General features: G+C 40.1%; 2 protein-coding genes across 3 annotated transcripts; one reads left to right on the forward strand and one right to left on the reverse strand.

The window, feature by feature from the left end:
- Positions 1–2,567: 2,567 nt before the first annotated feature.
- On the forward strand, positions 2,568–10,907 carry LOC109466177 (glycerophosphocholine phosphodiesterase GPCPD1-like). 2 transcript variants are annotated; one of them, XM_019763841.1, is made up of 19 exons: positions 2,568–2,708; positions 3,508–3,691; positions 4,246–4,397; positions 4,536–4,577; positions 4,917–5,080; positions 5,301–5,363; positions 5,562–5,672; positions 5,965–6,136; positions 6,566–6,698; positions 6,856–6,910; positions 7,082–7,174; positions 7,760–7,837; positions 8,006–8,045; positions 8,235–8,293; positions 8,499–8,564; positions 8,846–8,982; positions 9,346–9,481; positions 9,619–9,779; positions 10,272–10,907. In XM_019763841.1, exons 2-19 carry the CDS (start codon positions 3,561–3,563, stop codon positions 10,366–10,368), a joined length of 1,890 nt encoding a protein of 629 aa, XP_019619400.1. In that variant the 5' UTR covers positions 2,568–2,708; positions 3,508–3,560; the 3' UTR covers positions 10,369–10,907. The 2 variants fall into 2 exon arrangements, with proteins under 2 accessions (XP_019619400.1, XP_019619399.1); XM_019763840.1 differs by having other exon boundaries at positions 3,505–3,691; positions 10,272–10,906.
- Positions 10,908–11,144: 237 nt separating this feature from the next.
- Positions 11,145–15,531, reverse strand: LOC109466179. Its single transcript, XM_019763842.1, has 6 exons — positions 15,338–15,531; positions 14,758–14,820; positions 14,362–14,448; positions 13,468–13,626; positions 12,122–12,281; positions 11,145–11,743 (listed from the first exon to the last, which is right to left on the reverse strand). The coding sequence occupies exons 1-6, from the start codon at positions 15,524–15,526 to the stop codon at positions 11,298–11,300; spliced, it is 1,104 nt and encodes a 367-aa protein (XP_019619401.1). The 5' UTR covers positions 15,527–15,531; the 3' UTR covers positions 11,145–11,297.
- Positions 15,532–16,241: the final 710 nt, after the last annotated feature.

A 16,241-nucleotide genomic window follows, 5' to 3' on the forward strand; every position in this document is an offset into this window, starting at 1 on the left:
ACCGTGTTTGTTTATTTGTTTGTTTGTTTCTTTGTTTTGCGGGGAAAAGGATTGCTAGTCTGACCATCTTAATAGTGAAAGGAGTTGTGCAATGATCATTTGTGTGATGAAAACATTTTAGAATCGATGTTCTATAAGCTAATACATGATATTATCGATGTTCTATAAGCTAATTTATGATATATGCATTAAATATTCCATCGGTACGGGTGGTATTGCTGTGACGCATGCACGCATTGTGGCGAATTTATGCTACCGTCAACCGAAGTGAGAAACCAAATATGTTTATATATCCTGTTCTCTGAGCAGGACTTTGCGATCAGAAGAAACACGACTGTTACACTAGTGTGCACCTAATCTAATTGGAAGTGCATGCAATATGATACTAACCCACGCTATCGTATTACTGCATAATGCAATCAGCTGCAGCTGTGTTTGAGCCCTGGTGGCAACAGTGCCCACATGATCACACGTAGTGTGATGGAGTCATTGAAATATACAAAAACAAAAGCATCATAAACGTTTGCCTTCGCCATATGTTTTAACAAGTATGTTAAAACATACTTGTTGTGTTGCATATTTATCGGAGAACCGATAAATGATACATTCCAACAAGAGATCGTTATATATTGAACAAAAATGCGTACAAATGCCTAACATGCCATGATAAGATATGTACGTTTGACTTTATTCTGCAACATATATTCATTTTGCATTCAACTACTAGTACATGGATTATGATATGCATGTTGGCATGTCACGATATGGGGGCAGCATACGTACAATATGTTTCCATGTCCAGATAAAGAATATAAAACGGGTCAGAATAATGCCAAAGCTCAATACTTAACGCTAAAGTTCAATAATCATGATGAATCTGTACATACTAGTACTGAGCCAGTACGGATTACAACAAACGACAAAGCACTGATCAATAATAGAACAGCTGTTACATTGTTTACCCGGTATGGATGGATTTTAGAGTGACGCATGAATCTTGTGGGTCTTCACGGGGAATTCTTTCCAAGGTGTATTATACTTAGCTACGGAACACGGGGATTACAGTGGAGACAGCTGAGAAACTAGAAAGGTAACATTTGCAGAGCAAACGCATAATGTTTACCTTCGCATATGGTCTACTCAAACACATTCATATATATGGTGACAGGAGTCTAAATCCCTCCTGCTGTAGAATTGCAACATGATGTAACCCAACACTGGTTACCATGGTGACAGACGTCTGGTTCAAGTCATTCACCTTATTTGTTTGGAGAAGACGAAGAGGAAGAAGAGGCGGAAGAAGAAACAGAGCAAAAACAATACATTTTTCTTCTGCGAAGGTAAACATAGAAATGTTACCGTGACAGCTGATTCAGTCGATGTGGCTAACCTTGATGTGGAACAGGACACGTAATCATGAAGGTTTTACAAATACAGATGTGTGTTTCATGGCACAGCTACATCCGGGTCAGCTCATTTGATTACAATACAGTATCGATCTTTTGAACCTTCGACTTGTCATTTTAAATAGTGATTCATGTACTTGCAAAAATGTAAAAGTGATTTTTTTCTATTCTCTTTCATTTTTAACGTTTTTAATTCCATCTTAACATGACTATACGAAGACGTGCATGCATAGAGCTAGCCGGTAAGGTAGACTTTAGTGACTTATTAATTTAAATTGTTTCAACAAAGCAGGATCGTGTTGCCCTCACTTTGACTTAGAGAATCATTTTTAGACCTCAAAACTACTAACTTCTTTCGTTTTTTACAGTCCATTTTCATAATGACTATACGAAGACGAATAAATCTATTTACCCTCATCTCCAGTCATTCAGTCTAGGTGCAAAACAAACACAAAAGTACCAAGATCATCAGTTTCATTTTGTCTTTCATCTGACATTTATTCTGAAACAACATAAACAATTGGAACTGTTATTACGCGATATTCCATTACAATCGTGGCCCATCGAATCCAGTCTCCTTCAATGCACTTTTGAAAAAAAAAATCTCCAGGAAGATTAGATGACATCCGCGCGCGCGCATGAATTTTCGGCCGTTTCCAAAAAAAAAAGTTTTAACCACACTGTAAATCGTACAAAACAGTTGCAAAATGAGCAAATATCTACCGTAAGTTGCAAAAAAAAACAATACCAATGCCGTACAATGCCAAAATCAAACGAAAAAGACGAAAATGTAAAGAAATGAATTTAAAGAGTAGATTATTGACCATACCATACTCTGTGTCATTTGTTCAACCTTCATATGACCACGTAGATTTCATAATGAAAGCAACTTTTTTTTTTGCAAAACTTTTTTATTCGCACGCTCGCATCAGTTTTGGGGTTCCCAGGGGATGTCATCCATATAATGAAATCAACATGGCCTTAGTACAAGGCCTCCGAGTCAAGACACCTTTGCTGTCGTGATCCATCTGGCCGGCTGGGGGCGTGATCGTCCCATGCAAACCACATGCTGCCTGTTTGTGAAAGAGCAGATCATGACAGCACAGGGATATCCCTAATCACCCAACCAATCAGCGTCTAGCAAAACCGTGCTCTTTGTGACGTCGTAAGGTCAAATTGGAAAGGTCATCCCTGTTAGTAAACGCAAGGTGGGAGGGAGAACCAGTCGGTACGCGTAAGATCAAGGTCGCACTGTTAAATTTTGGTCGACTACAGCGGACTTTGAACCAAGAAATCGGGAAGGTACGTTGTTGTAGATGGTGCCTTTTATATAATATAGTCTCCGGAAGATAGTATTTACGTATCCGCAGTTTCAGACACAAATACTACTGAGTGTGGGAGGGTCACTGCCAGTCAGCAGTTAGCCGGTTAAAGGTAGACTAAAGTGACTTATGAACTGGTCTTAAAGCATCTCCATGCTGCCCTTGCGGTTAATCAAGAAATGTTCTTAGGTTAATAGACTTCGAAATGTTGCAGACAAATGCTTCTGTTTACTACAGTACCAAACCCCTCCTCTGGGACTGCATAATTGTGTTGTTTTGCTAGTCTCCACCAGACTCCTTTGCAGGCTGAATAAATAAGTAGAAATCGGCCTAAAAAAGCAAATGGACCCTCTCTGGCCGGTCAACTCCTCTGTCCAATTATATCCCCCTTTTGGGTCGATTTCTACTATTTATGCAGCCTGCAAAGGAGTCTGGTGGGGACTATTGCTTAAGCCTTTTGTAGGGTTTTCAGTGCACAGTAACGTCAGTGCTTTTTTGATTACTAAATTATTGAGCAATTGAAATAACAGTTACATCTGTTGTGTGGAATGCTGTTTGTCTGCCCAATGAGGTTACTTATATATCTTTTATCCTGTAAAAATGATCATGCTTGCAAGCACTTAAAAGGGGCAGTGGAAGGCACTTGGAAGCTGTAATAAATCTATGTTGGGGGGGGGGGGGGAGCCATTATGGGGTAGGTGGTAAGATTGTAACTGTTAGCGAATTCCTCATGCCAACTGTTGATCTGTGGGGTTTGTACTTATTCCCTATACTAGTAGCTGGATGGCCAGTAACAGTCATCACGCAGCTGAACCGAGAAGCTAACACCAGGATGACCTCCCAGGTCACCTTCCGCGTGCATGTGTCCGTGTCTGCCCAGCACTGTGTGGCTGTGGTAGGAGACTGTCCATCCCTGGGCGGCTGGGACCCTCACAAGGCTGTGGACCTACAGAAACAAGACAGGCAAGTCTCTTCTTTTCATTGCCCCTATCTAACCTTTAAGACACACCTTGGTGACCAGCCATATGATTTTTCCTTTAAACTATTTTGGCTTGATTCTATTCAATGTTCACATATTTTGCTAATTCTCCTGACTTATTACATACTTAGAAGTAAAAGAAACCCACTCTTAGCCTGGGTGCCATCCTCTGTAGTTTCCACCAGCTCTGTGGTAGCCAGCAACATTAGAGAGCTGCAGAAACTATGGAGAATGGCACCCAGGCTAAGTAACCCTGGGAATGTCTGAAAAACCTCCTTGGTATAGGTCTAAATTTATGGGCTTTGATAACACTGTAGTAGATTTAGAGCAATTTCTGTGCACTAGTATTCAGGTGAAGGAAAACAGCAAGGGATGGACCTCGGTATCAATATTCTTACCTGTCTAGCTGGTGTGCTATTCAGGTTAGGGTTAAAGCTATAATACATATACTTGTAGATGTTTGAATAAAGTACAAAAACACAATATTACATGATTTTTGATACGTCATTTCTTCACATTACTCTCCATTCTGTTGCAGTGATGTGTGGAGCTGTACAGTGCCCTTACCTGAGGGAACACCTGTCCAGTACAGGTACATGGTCTGTCATAGCAGACAAGACAAGATGGGGAAGAAACTAATGATAGTCAAGTGGGAAACATACAGACAACCTCGAACCTTCATACCCGATGGTAGGCAATTGGCCCTAGGTCATCAAATGAATTGTGTTATCATTTTAGATTGATGCCAATTTTCTTCTACTTTGCAACTGTATACTTGTTAACCTTCCAAAATCATTTTTAATTTAATACTCATTATTTACATGACAGGGCAAAATTGTGTTGCTGATGGAGGGAGTTTTGGAAGCTATGGTAAGTACACATTCTTTTATATACATATACCAGTACTTTTCATACCTTTAGATAAGATTTATCTATAATGTCATGTAAGATACCAGTGTTTTGATGTCAGAAAGGGTAGCCTGGTTACCAAACTATTATATCGGGAGCTATAATGTAGGTTTGGTAACCAGGCTAAGAAAGGGGAGCAGAGATATGGCACATAGATTTTATATATTGTGAGTCAGACTGATATGTTAGATTTCAGAGTCACATTTTCCTCTCTGTTGGTTGGTGTTTACTTAGTAACAAGTCTAAAGAGGATCATAGTTGATAACATTTTATAATAATATTGATATTTAATTTTCCCAGATGGAGATGGCTGTGCTGTTGACCAGGGCTGGTTAGTTGATCAGACAGAGATCCGGCTACGCTTCCATTCCTCCAAGTCTCCTCCCATCACCATCTTCAGCCAGCAAGACGTCAACAGGAAATTCCTCATCAAAGTCATGCCTATTAACATACAGGCATTACAGGTAGGTATTCTTCATGTTCAGATGCCTTACTGTTGGACTCACGTCAAGACCATCCCTGTATCAATTTTTTACCCAAAAATGTCTCTCGCAAAAGATGTATTCAATAGATGATGAATAATATGAATATGGCTTAAATTAGTTCTAATTTCATTTTACATGAAGCTGTTTATAGCTCAATCTTAAGAGAATGGTACCAAAATGAATATTCTTGTTGTCTCAGGAACAAACAGGAGATGGAAAAGATGACAGCTCTACCTGTGAAGAAATCCCAGTGACCTGCAAGGTGAGTGTAAGCATGCATACCAGGGTTTAGAACCTATTTGAAATGTTATTATATATACTTCAGTGTTTGAGTGGCAATTTTTTAAAAAAATCACTCCGTTGCTTTACGGACTATAATGCGAGACCATTGTACTGGCAGTTGTTGCCATAATGCAATAATCAGACTATCTAGAATCAGTGTTGATGATGTCCTGTGCAGGTGCTGAATGACACCCAGTGGCACCCAGTTCTACAGCACCAGTATGGTCACCTGTGGGAGAACGACAGCTACCTCATCTTCACTACTCAGGTGTTCAACCCTCAGGACTGGGTAAGCCAGAAGTGATTTACCAATCAATGAACAAACTTATAGATTTGCTTTGTAAATGGGTTCTATGAGTTGTTAGAGTCAGCCTGGCCTATGATGGTAATGCAGCCTGTCAAGATTTGTTAAATTCTTTGTTGTACATTTACAGCAATTTGGTGCAATGCCAATCTACAGTACTATTGTATTGCCCTTGCAAAAGGTTGAAAAGGCAGGCATTTAAAAGTGACATATTAGAAAAAGTAGAGTTTTCTGGACTTTTTCTGACTTTTTAGTAACTTTTTTTTTGTTTCTGCAGGCCTTTGACATACTGCTGTATGCTGAGTCAGAGGTCAATGCTGCCCAGTCGGACGGCCACGCCCAGCCTGTTGCCAAGGCAACGGTCCTGCCCACTAACCTGACGGGGTCCACAGGTGTGGTGTCTGTCCCCCTCCATAACAACCACAACAGGCTGGTTGGACAGATCAATGGTAGGTGGCCTTTGAAACAAGAAATATTCTAAGTAAAGATACATAACATTAGAAGGCTAATATCATAACTAGAAATAATTTTGAACTGTAATTTCCAACACAAGAAGTTGGACTGTACAACTCAAGTCTTTGTCAAGGAATGAGTAATCTATATAATGTGATGTCACACAATATATGCAGTGGATTGCTCATTCCTTGACAAAAACTGGAGTTGTGCTGTGAAAAAAATTGGGTAATTCCAGTTTCTTTTGTTGGAAGCTACACATTTACCATTTACAGTTAAAACATTTTTTTTTATGTCTTATACCAAAACAGATGAACTTTCAAGCTACAAGTATATACTACATGTATAGAGCTTAAACAGTGAAAAAACTAATTTAAAAATACATGACTTATGTTAATGTTTATGGATTGCTGGTCCATTTCCAGTTGACTACCTGATGATCACCCCCATGCCTGATGATGTGTGCACGGCTGAGGTGTCCTATGCTCGCTTCTGGAAGAAACGGAAAACCTTGGATGTGGGACACAGGGGCATGGGCAACTCTTACACTGCTGCCTCGTAAGTTTTCAAACCCTTCATAATGATTACAGTTGGACCTGGAAATATTGTACATGTATTTGACATAAATGTTGATACCAATTGAATGCAGAAGAGAGAAACTGTTTGTGTTATCATATCTTGCTTTACACATGACAAAGTTGTTTCCCTATTTCAGAGTCTCACACATACGAGAGAATACCATAGCATCACTGATGAGTGCTGCTAACCATGTAAGTCAATGTACAGCCTTGAATTAAGTTCCGTGCACTTTCCAAATCTACCTCTCTGTATCAAATGTAACATCAATATTTTTGTGATTTTTCAAATACATCATGTGGACATACATTTGTAGTAAATAAAAAATTTCTGATACTTGACCTGCAATTTTGCTTTGTTTCCAGGGAGCTGCTTTTGTGGAGTTTGATGTCCAGCTTACTAAAGACAAAGTCCCCATTGTTTACCACGACTACAAGGCCTGCATTTCAACCAAGATGGTAAGACATTTTTACTTCTCTTTCATTATGTAAGAGTAATTAGTCTGTAGACCCATTTATTTTAAATCAATCAACACTGACTTTAAACAAATGCAAAGTGACGTCGATGAAGGTTAGACATCCAGGTAATACGATACGCCAAAAAACAGTTACTCAAGCAACTGGATATGATTTTGAAAACGTCAGACGTTTCAGCTAGTATCCACTAGCTTTCGTCAGTGACTGAGAGACCAGAGGGGAAAGCAGGTTTATAAGCAAAACCTGTTGATTGATATGCAAATAAAGTGAAGTTCCTTTTTCGACTTCCAAAAATTTGTCTTCACTTTATTTGCATATCAATCAACAGGTTTTGCTTATAAACCTGCTTTCCCCTCTGGTCTCTCAGTCACTGACGAAAGCTAGTGGATACTAGCTGAAACGTCTGACGTTTTCAAAATCATATCCAGTTGCTTGAGTAACTGTTTTTTGGCGTAAATGCAAAGTGACTTCAACTTCCACATGTACATACAAGTCTGTTATATCCTGAGATTGTCTACTGCTACAATGTACCTTGTATTATCATGAAGTCTTTCCCTGCCTTTGCAGAAGGGAGGAACAAGTGGTGCTCAGTTGATGGAAGTTGCTGTCATGGACCTGACTTTGGAGGATGTGCAAAGTCTCAAGGTCTGCAACCCTGTACTGTAGATGATTGATATATATGTAGAAGATTATATAGCTGCAATTTTTTTTAGAAAATCTTTTATCTTATTTTGTATTCTAAAAGTAAGCCTCTTCCTGCTAAGACTTTGGAGGGGTGAAAATTCAACTGTTATCATGTTGTTTCTTCCACAGCTTGATCACAAGACTGCTAAGAAACTCCTAGCAGACAAAGGTCAGTATAAAATGATCAGTGATCTTGTGGATTATCCTATTCTGAATCTATCCTGAATTATGTTTGACTCAGTCTCTGTTGAGGCTTTTGTTTGCCACTATAACTTGTATAGGTTGTGTATGTATTGGTATTGACATGTAAGTGATTTGAAATACCTGTACTTGACGATCTTGCACAACTCTTTTCTAGATGCAAGTATTGATGAGGAGGAGCCCCCAGATGTTCATCCCTTCCCAACTCTCAGAAAGGTGTGTCAGTCTGATCATACATTTACATTTGTTGTACATTGGCTGGTTTCTTGATAATTGATGTGATTGACTACTTTTTCATATCAAGATTGAAACATTGCTTGCTTTATATAATAAGATATATGATTTCATAGCATGATACTGCCTTTGTGTGACATTAGGCTGAGATTGTGCCAGTCAATAACACATTGTATGTTATCACTAGGTCTTCAACACCCTTCCAGAGCATGTCAACCTCAACATAGAAGTCAAGTTCCCTCTACTGCAGCAGGTGGGTTCATTTCAGAGCTGTTCAGTTAGATCAAAATTATAAGACTCTGTGATAATCTTTTCATAGATTAACAACATTACAAAATTGTACAACATTTTATGTAGGACAATTTTCAGAATGTTATTAATATTGTAAGAAGTCCCTCTTGCTTTTGTAATAGTTGCTTTTGTAATAGTCTTAATTGTGTTAACATTCTCTATGTTCTCCTCTATGTGTATCTAAATGACAGATGTCATTCCCTATGATTCTATTCTAAGCATTGTTTTTCTTGGTGACATTAGGATGGTGCCTGGGAAGAAGAAATGGACACGTACTTCGACCGTAATGAGATAGTTGACATCATCATGCGGGAGGTGTTGGAGAATGGAGGGAAGAGGAGAATCCTGCTGTCCTCGTTTGATGCAGACTGCTGCATTCTGTCAGTCCTTCTCTTTAGCATGTTTCAACTGTTATATTTTTATCCAGTTATAGTATATTATACTGATGACTGTGTCTAATTTTCACTGGCATTGTTGAGGACTGTAGTTGACTGAATAAGTCTGAATATGTCTAGATTCCAAGTACACACCAAATACACATGTATGTCATTTGTTGCAGGGGATTCATAATATAGCATTGTGAAAGTCATTGTACTAGTGGTTACCTCAATGTACTTAGACTTTGTCCATTTACAATGCCATAAAGGTCATTGCTAAAGAGAGAGTTTGACACAGTTTGTCACAATGCCATTGCCACCCACAGCTGCAGTTAACCGTATGTACCCCATTTTTTTCTCCAACAGACTGCGTCGTAAGCAGAACAAGTACCCTGTGCTGTTCCTGTCTCAGGGTGTGACAGAGCGCTGGGCTGAGATGATGGACCTCAGGTGTCGCACGGTTCCCATGGCGATGAACTTTGCCCTGGCAGAGGGTCTCCTGGTTAGTGTTTCTGCATATTTACTTTTTGAGTTTCATTTTGGGGATTGAAGCTGGGGATAAGAAAAACATGGTTGTGTGAGAAAAAAAAATTCATTCTTAATAGGTGACAAGTTCTATTTCTGTGTTCACACTCTCAGGGAGTAGATCTTCATGCAGAAGACATCTTAAGAAATCCATCCTTCACTGAAGAGATTGCAAAACGCAAACTGGTTTGCTTCGTTTGGGGAGAAGACATTAACGACCCGGCCAACATGAGTCTTCTGAAGTCCATGGAGGTGGATGGCATCATCTATGACAGGTATGATTACTTTTGTGGTAAAACAACTTTACTGTCTATTATTTATATATTACAAGTACGTTTCCATACTTCCAATACTTGCCTAATATTGAAAATTTATCTTTCTTATACGCTTTGATCATCCTGTATTATACAAACCCATTTCAAATTATATTTTTAACATTACAAAGAAACGAGAAGAAGCCGAACTTATGTATTAGAGTAGATTTAGAGCTGTTTGTACAACAAACATGTATATTACCTATCAGCTATGCTGCCTGGGTGGCCAGTGTATTGTATCGTCACAATCGAATTAAAATAAAAAATAAAATATTACCTATTTCATCTGTTCGCCTGTACCTACATGTAGCCCGGTAGGGCATGAATGTACAATAAAGGTTATTATTATTATTATTATTGATTTCTGTGTGTGTGTTAGCATGGAAGGGCATGCTCAGTGCAGTTTGATGTCTGTGATTCAAATCTTTATCACTTTCTGCCCTCCTCCCCTAGGATGTGCGACCATAGAGAACCAGGCCTGTACCAGTTTGAGACTGAAGAACAGATGGGACCATTCCTGGCCAGCGTCTCTCAACACACACACCACTGATCAAATGTTACTTCTACAACACCTCCTTGTGAAATATTTTAGTACTGCATGCTGTGGTGAAACTTCTTAGAACCTTTCCACTGTGCTTCTTTGGACACAGGTCAACAATGGTGCTGATAAAACACCGTGATTCAACTTTTGCCCCAAATCTTGCCTATATGAGATTTAGTGTTTTTCATCTCAAAAGCATGGCAAAGAGTTGGAATACCTTCAGAAATGTTGAGGTGAAAGTTGTGGAAAGAATACTTCTTTTAATGCAATGTTGCTGGCTATTTTAAAGAGTATATGCTGCTGTGAAGTTTAGTACACTGTAAATACATACAAATGTTACAAAGCAACAAATTCCATTTTGCCATATTGTATGCTGGCATCTTTTTATGTATGGTATATATGTATTGCCTGTATCAGGACTGTGTGAATTTTACATGGCACAGTGTATACGTAATTGAAAACATTGATTTCAACAGCAATATCAATGTTAAGAATGAACTATAATAAAACATGACAATGCCAAGTACTTGAGAGCATAACTGACTACTATCATTGACTGACAATACATTTCTTCACAATACAACAGATAATGCTTAATTTTTGTACACAATGTAGACTAAACATAATGTTTTAGACACAACAACTATAATATGGTGACTTCTTACAAGACCATATATATATATAGATTTATGAGTAATATATCTTAGAACAAAATTCACAGATGTTTATCATATGCTTCACAATACATGTATACTTGACAGCATTGAAAGATACAAACTGACAAGTAACTCACAAATGTTAGCTGGATTTTTGTCACTGTAATGCTACACAACATAACTAACATTTCGGCAAATAAAAAAAAGTTGATATAAAGTTAATGGTAAGATGACATGACTGTATAGATGTGTAAGCCATTGCTACATGCACTACTTGTTACACTAATCAATGACAACCCCAGGGAGAGGGGATGGGGGAGGGGTTGGGCTTGGGGCGGACGGGGCTTTGGACTCATTTTTATTATCATCCACAGGGCTCCCAATATCACCATGAAACTCAATAGCTTTGGACGTGGACGGACTGGGACCATTGTTATTCCCAGATCTGTTGGCTTTCTTCTCTGCCACACGACTTTTGGTCATCCCTAACGGCCACACGTTCCCGTTCTGGTGCTTGGTGATCCTCCTGAGGATCGCGCCCGGGGCTGCCCACGCCTTCTTGGGCGGGGGAGGGCGCAGGGTGGCCCGAGCGTTCTCCAGCTCCTCCGCGGAGATGCCCAGCCACGGAATCAGCTTGTCCTGCGTGTTGCAGCCCACGTCACGGGCGTCAGGGGGCGTCTGGGAGGAGCTGGTTTTCTTGACTTCTTCCCTCGCACCTACATGTAGTCCTGTTTGATATGGCATGACACATTACGAACCTTTGCTTTGCAATATATTGTTTTGTAGTATATTGGACTATTGTCTAATGGGTGAATTTAGGCTACGTTAACCATCTATAATGTGTCAGTTATTGATATATTTCAACCTGCTATGTCCTGTACCCCCAGCTTATCTATTGATCTACATCTATTTCGTTCAAAGGTATAATGGCCTTATTAGACAGAAGCATTGTGAAAAACATTATCGAAGACAGGAACTGATGAAAAAATGAATGGATGGATGGATGGAGGATGGATGGATGAACGAACGAATGAATGAATGAATTAAATGATGAATGAGTGGATGGTGAATAAGGACTTTCAACCTCTTTCTTTGACCTATCTCACCATCGGCATCAATTGCGGTCTTCTTGAAGTCGATGTCGTCAGCCATGGTCTGGTTGGGCAGGTAGAACTGCGGCTGCGGCACCAGTAACCTCCCGCCCTGGCCGGGGCCGGCGGTCTGTGGTACCACCTGGATGGTGTACGGGACGGACATCGGCATCACCTGAGGTACAGTCGTGCACGTGAGAGATGGAGGTTTAGTAGAAGAAATCGACAACGATGGTAAGTATACGTCGGTGAAGGTTAGACATCCAGGTAATACGATACGCCAAAAAGCAGTGGATATGATTTTGGGAACGGTCGGAGGTTTCGGGTGGCATCCACTACCTTTCTTCAGTGACACTAGTGAGTATAGTATTCAGGAAGGGTAATTGCCCCAAATGTTTGATGGGTTACTGGCGTGTCATTTTGTTTCTGTTACTAAGCAAAAGTCAACTAGTTGTGAAATGTTTTTCCCTTCATTTTTTAAATAACTTTCTGGTTGTTTCCGTGTGGGACTTGTGTGTACAATTCTATTATCCCTTTTTTTAAGTACAAAGGTTTTCTCCACTCTATCTCAAAAATTTCAGCAACAACTTCACGTTTTTCGTCAATGGGGCAAAACGCGACGAAAATGATTCTGACGTTTGTCCAACTTTCTCCAATCCCACGTATAGTCGGTATATAGTTCATTTTGTTTTTATGTCCCTATGAGTGTTTTAAAACGCGCGCCCTTTCAAGACATAAAAACAGCATATTGTTATTGTCCTTGGTACTGAATGAATGAGTCATCCCTCGAAAGCGTTCAAGTCTACCTTTCTTATTTCGCTATAATACTTAGGAACGGAAAGTCCTTTACAGTGAACACGTTCTTAATTATTAATGACAATACTTGCACGTAAATATGACTTCGTAATAGTCGGTATTCACTTTGCCTTCATGTTCCTACGATTGGTTTTAAAGGCGATATTATGTAAGATTTTCCCTATTTTCAGCATCGTTGTTTTACACATTTTCTCGCGCTATAAGCCTATCTTGGTTCATGATGACATTTGGGGAGTAAACGATCAACGTCATTGTGTCGCAAAAACGCGCTGGAAGCTGCCGAAGATACCCGAACAAAAACCGCTATCTGTTGACATTCTTTTTAGGAGCCTCCTAAAAATACAGCGGGCCTGGCGCAACTGATTCTCGCGCTGCGCTGATGAGTCCCAGGAAAAGCGAAATAGCGCGACGCTACTATGTTGAAAGTTATTGAAAATAACAATATAGATGAGAAAATTTTAGATATCTATATTTACAGTTTTGGTGCAAAAAATCGTACATAATATTGCTTTAAAACGCTCTTTCAGGACTTGCTTCACCCTTACCTGTGCTGTACTCGGCGGGGCCCAGCAGCAGCAGATGGTTGCCGTGGTTACGGACAGACACACCTCCACCACCGCCGCCGCGATCACCGCTGCCTGGATACCCAGGATGCCAGACGCCTCCGCACAGGTCTCAGACGTGCACTCAAGCGCGTCCTGTCGCTAATGATAACATGGAATTGGAAACAATAGGTGGCATTTAAAAGATACGCACAATACCTTCTTCCTAGACACATCAAACTCTTTAAAATTGCATGATATACAATTCTAACTAGAAAGGTAACATTTTCAAAGCAAATGCATATGGTCTGATCTGTTAATTCTTACTCAAACTCATTCACATATATGGTGACGGGAGTCTAAATCCCTAGGCCTCCGACTATAAAATTGCAACATTATGTAATCCATCACCAGTTACCATGGTGACAGACGGTCTGGTTCAGGTCATTGACCAGGTCAGTATTTGGAACGGAAGAAGAAACAGAGCAAAAACAATATCGGTAAACATAATAAACGATAGTTGCAAATTGATCGCCTCTATCAGACTTCAGAATCGGCTGGAAAGAGCAGAAATTGGCCAAATAAACAGATAACATATTAAGCCGTTAGTCCGCGAAAGGAGTACAGTTTGGCGCTCCCGAACATGAATCTTCTAGCGGATCAACTCCTCTGACATATCACCTGTATATTTGGCCAACGTCTACACTTTCCATCCTCTTCCGAAGACTGGTAGCAAACTGACAAGGTTGACGTTATTGAGATTTTACACAAGACTTTCCCATGATTTTCTCTTACTGTTTCGTTTGTAGAATCTGATTGGTTCGCTATATTTTGACGTCAAAATCTAATGGAAGGTTACATATGCGCTAGTAATTACACGCTTATGCATATTGTTACCTGTGAGATGCTGTTGGCCGCGATGATTCCCATGGCCGGGGCGAACAGAACACAGCTGACAACTGACAGGACGTGGTAGGCAGCTATCTGTGGTTACCATGGGGATAAAAACGTCACTAACACTGACGCAAAAATGATGTAATACGTGTAATTGCTTCCTACTGCTCCTGTCAATAACAGGGCCAATCGTACAATATTTAGCATATTCGAATACACATAACGGAGTCATATTAAGACAAAATATATAGAAGACATTTAAATCGTAAAAACCTGCCATCGTTTTCCTTTCGTAACCAATATTTTCAATGGAGATCACCCATTCAATCTGGCTCACAACTTCCAAGCGCTGATATTACAGCCTTTCATAAATTTCGAATTTTTTCAAGTTCATCTTACCTTGCACTTATTGTTGGGACCGCCAGGTTCCAGAGAGGCACCTACACTACCGACTAGGAGAAACTGTTGAACAGGAAAAAGGCAGCAATATAGGAGCTGTTATAAAGTAAATCTTAGCTGTACCATGTTATCGCACTTATTCGAATGTATAACGCCGTAAGAGAGTTTGCCCAAAAGAACAGCGCCCTTGTCTTGTTAGGTCAAATCTTGCAGTTAACACTTTTTCTAATTTTTGATCTGATGACAAAAACCAACACCAGAGTACCAACCCTTTTTGCATTGGCGTCCGTAAGATCTTAACGCAAAACATTCCTATTCGTTTTATAACGGACTAACGAAGAGATAACGTTACTGTCCTTGGTGCTGAATTGGTCATCCATCGAAAGTCTAGCTTTCTTATATCGCTATAATGCTTGGTAAAGTCCTCAGTTCTGAAAACGTGCATATACCTTCGATCGAATGACCATCAATGGCAATACTTTCATGCTGGTCATACTACGAGTAATTCGGTAATACTTAAACCTTCGGTGATGCTTAAACTTTCATTTAAACCTTCGGTAATGCTTAAACCTTCACCTACCCACAGTCCGCCGATGATAGGCGTCCCGACATCGCCCACAGTCAGCTGTAAGGCCTTGTTGTGCTGGCTCCGCGCGTCTTCCCTGGTTTTGAAGAACAGCTCGGCTACACCCAGCACGATGCCGGTCACTCCCACTACCAGGTGCAGGGCGCTCAGGGCCTTAGACGTGCCGTACGGAAACGCAGGCATTTTGGCGTCTTAGACAGGAACTACTAGTACTTCTTGAAGTACACCCTTATCACTCAGGCGTCTTCAAAACCAATTTCTCGCCCTGCCGGAAACTTTCGTGTCGTTGCACACGAAGAAACACATAACCAAAAATGCTTACATACATAAGGGCGACTTGGATCTCATAGCACGAAAACATACACCGAGGAACACAGCCCGTCGCTTGTACTTTTCCAGGTTCTTCTTCAAAAGATGTTCGTCACCATGCTTAGTCGATTTCTCAAAACACACTGCATCAGTAAAGTAAGAAAAATTATGCACACGCCTGGATGGTCCATTTATGGGTCGCTGTAAGGATGCGTTGCTAAACAACCGATCTCACGATCAAGAACGTCGTTAAATATAGGCTAGCTGTTATTTCTCCCACTAACATAATTATAGCTCGTTTTGGAAATGTAATTGCACTCTTGCATCAACTGACTGTGACGTACGGTTTGGAAATGTGTTCGATGGCACCATAAGCATTTTAGGTCTCTAAACAATTTAGTCTACCGTTTGAAGCAGTGGATAAATGCATATATAGCGCCACACAGCAGACCATGTGTTTTTTTACATATATTTGAATCAGTCCCAGAGGGACTGGTATGCGACAACTAAGCTGGTACCAGGCAGTCTGAGCCAGTACCAACCAGACAAATTTCGAGTACAATATCATCAAATTCTAATCAAAATCACA

The sequence above is a fragment of the Branchiostoma belcheri genome, unplaced genomic scaffold, assembly GCF_001625305.1.
Source record: "Branchiostoma belcheri isolate BF01 breed outbred unplaced genomic scaffold, Haploidv18h27 scaffold16, whole genome shotgun sequence".
Lineage (NCBI taxonomy): Eukaryota > Metazoa > Chordata > Leptocardii > Amphioxiformes > Branchiostomatidae > Branchiostoma > Branchiostoma belcheri.

Coding starts and splice junctions, on each gene's coding strand:
- LOC109466177 (XM_019763841.1), top strand. CDS start 3,561: ATGACCTCCCAGGTCACCTTCCGCGTGCATGTGTCCGTGTCTGCCCAG. Junction 4,398..4,535: donor TCGAACCTTCATACCCGATG/GTAGGCAATTGG, acceptor TTTACATGACAG/GGCAAAATTGTGTTGCTGAT. Junction 4,578..4,916: donor AGGGAGTTTTGGAAGCTATG/GTAAGTACACAT, acceptor TAATTTTCCCAG/ATGGAGATGGCTGTGCTGTT.
- LOC109466179 (XM_019763842.1), bottom strand. CDS start 15,526: ATGCCTGCGTTTCCGTACGGCACGTCTAAGGCCCTGAGCGCCCTGCAC. Junction 13,627..14,361: donor CGGCCAACAGCATCTCACAG/GTAACAATATGC, acceptor TGTTATCATTAG/CGACAGGACGCGCTTGAGTG. Junction 11,744..12,121: donor GACCGCAATTGATGCCGATG/GTGAGATAGGTC, acceptor CATATCAAACAG/GACTACATGTAGGTGCGAGG.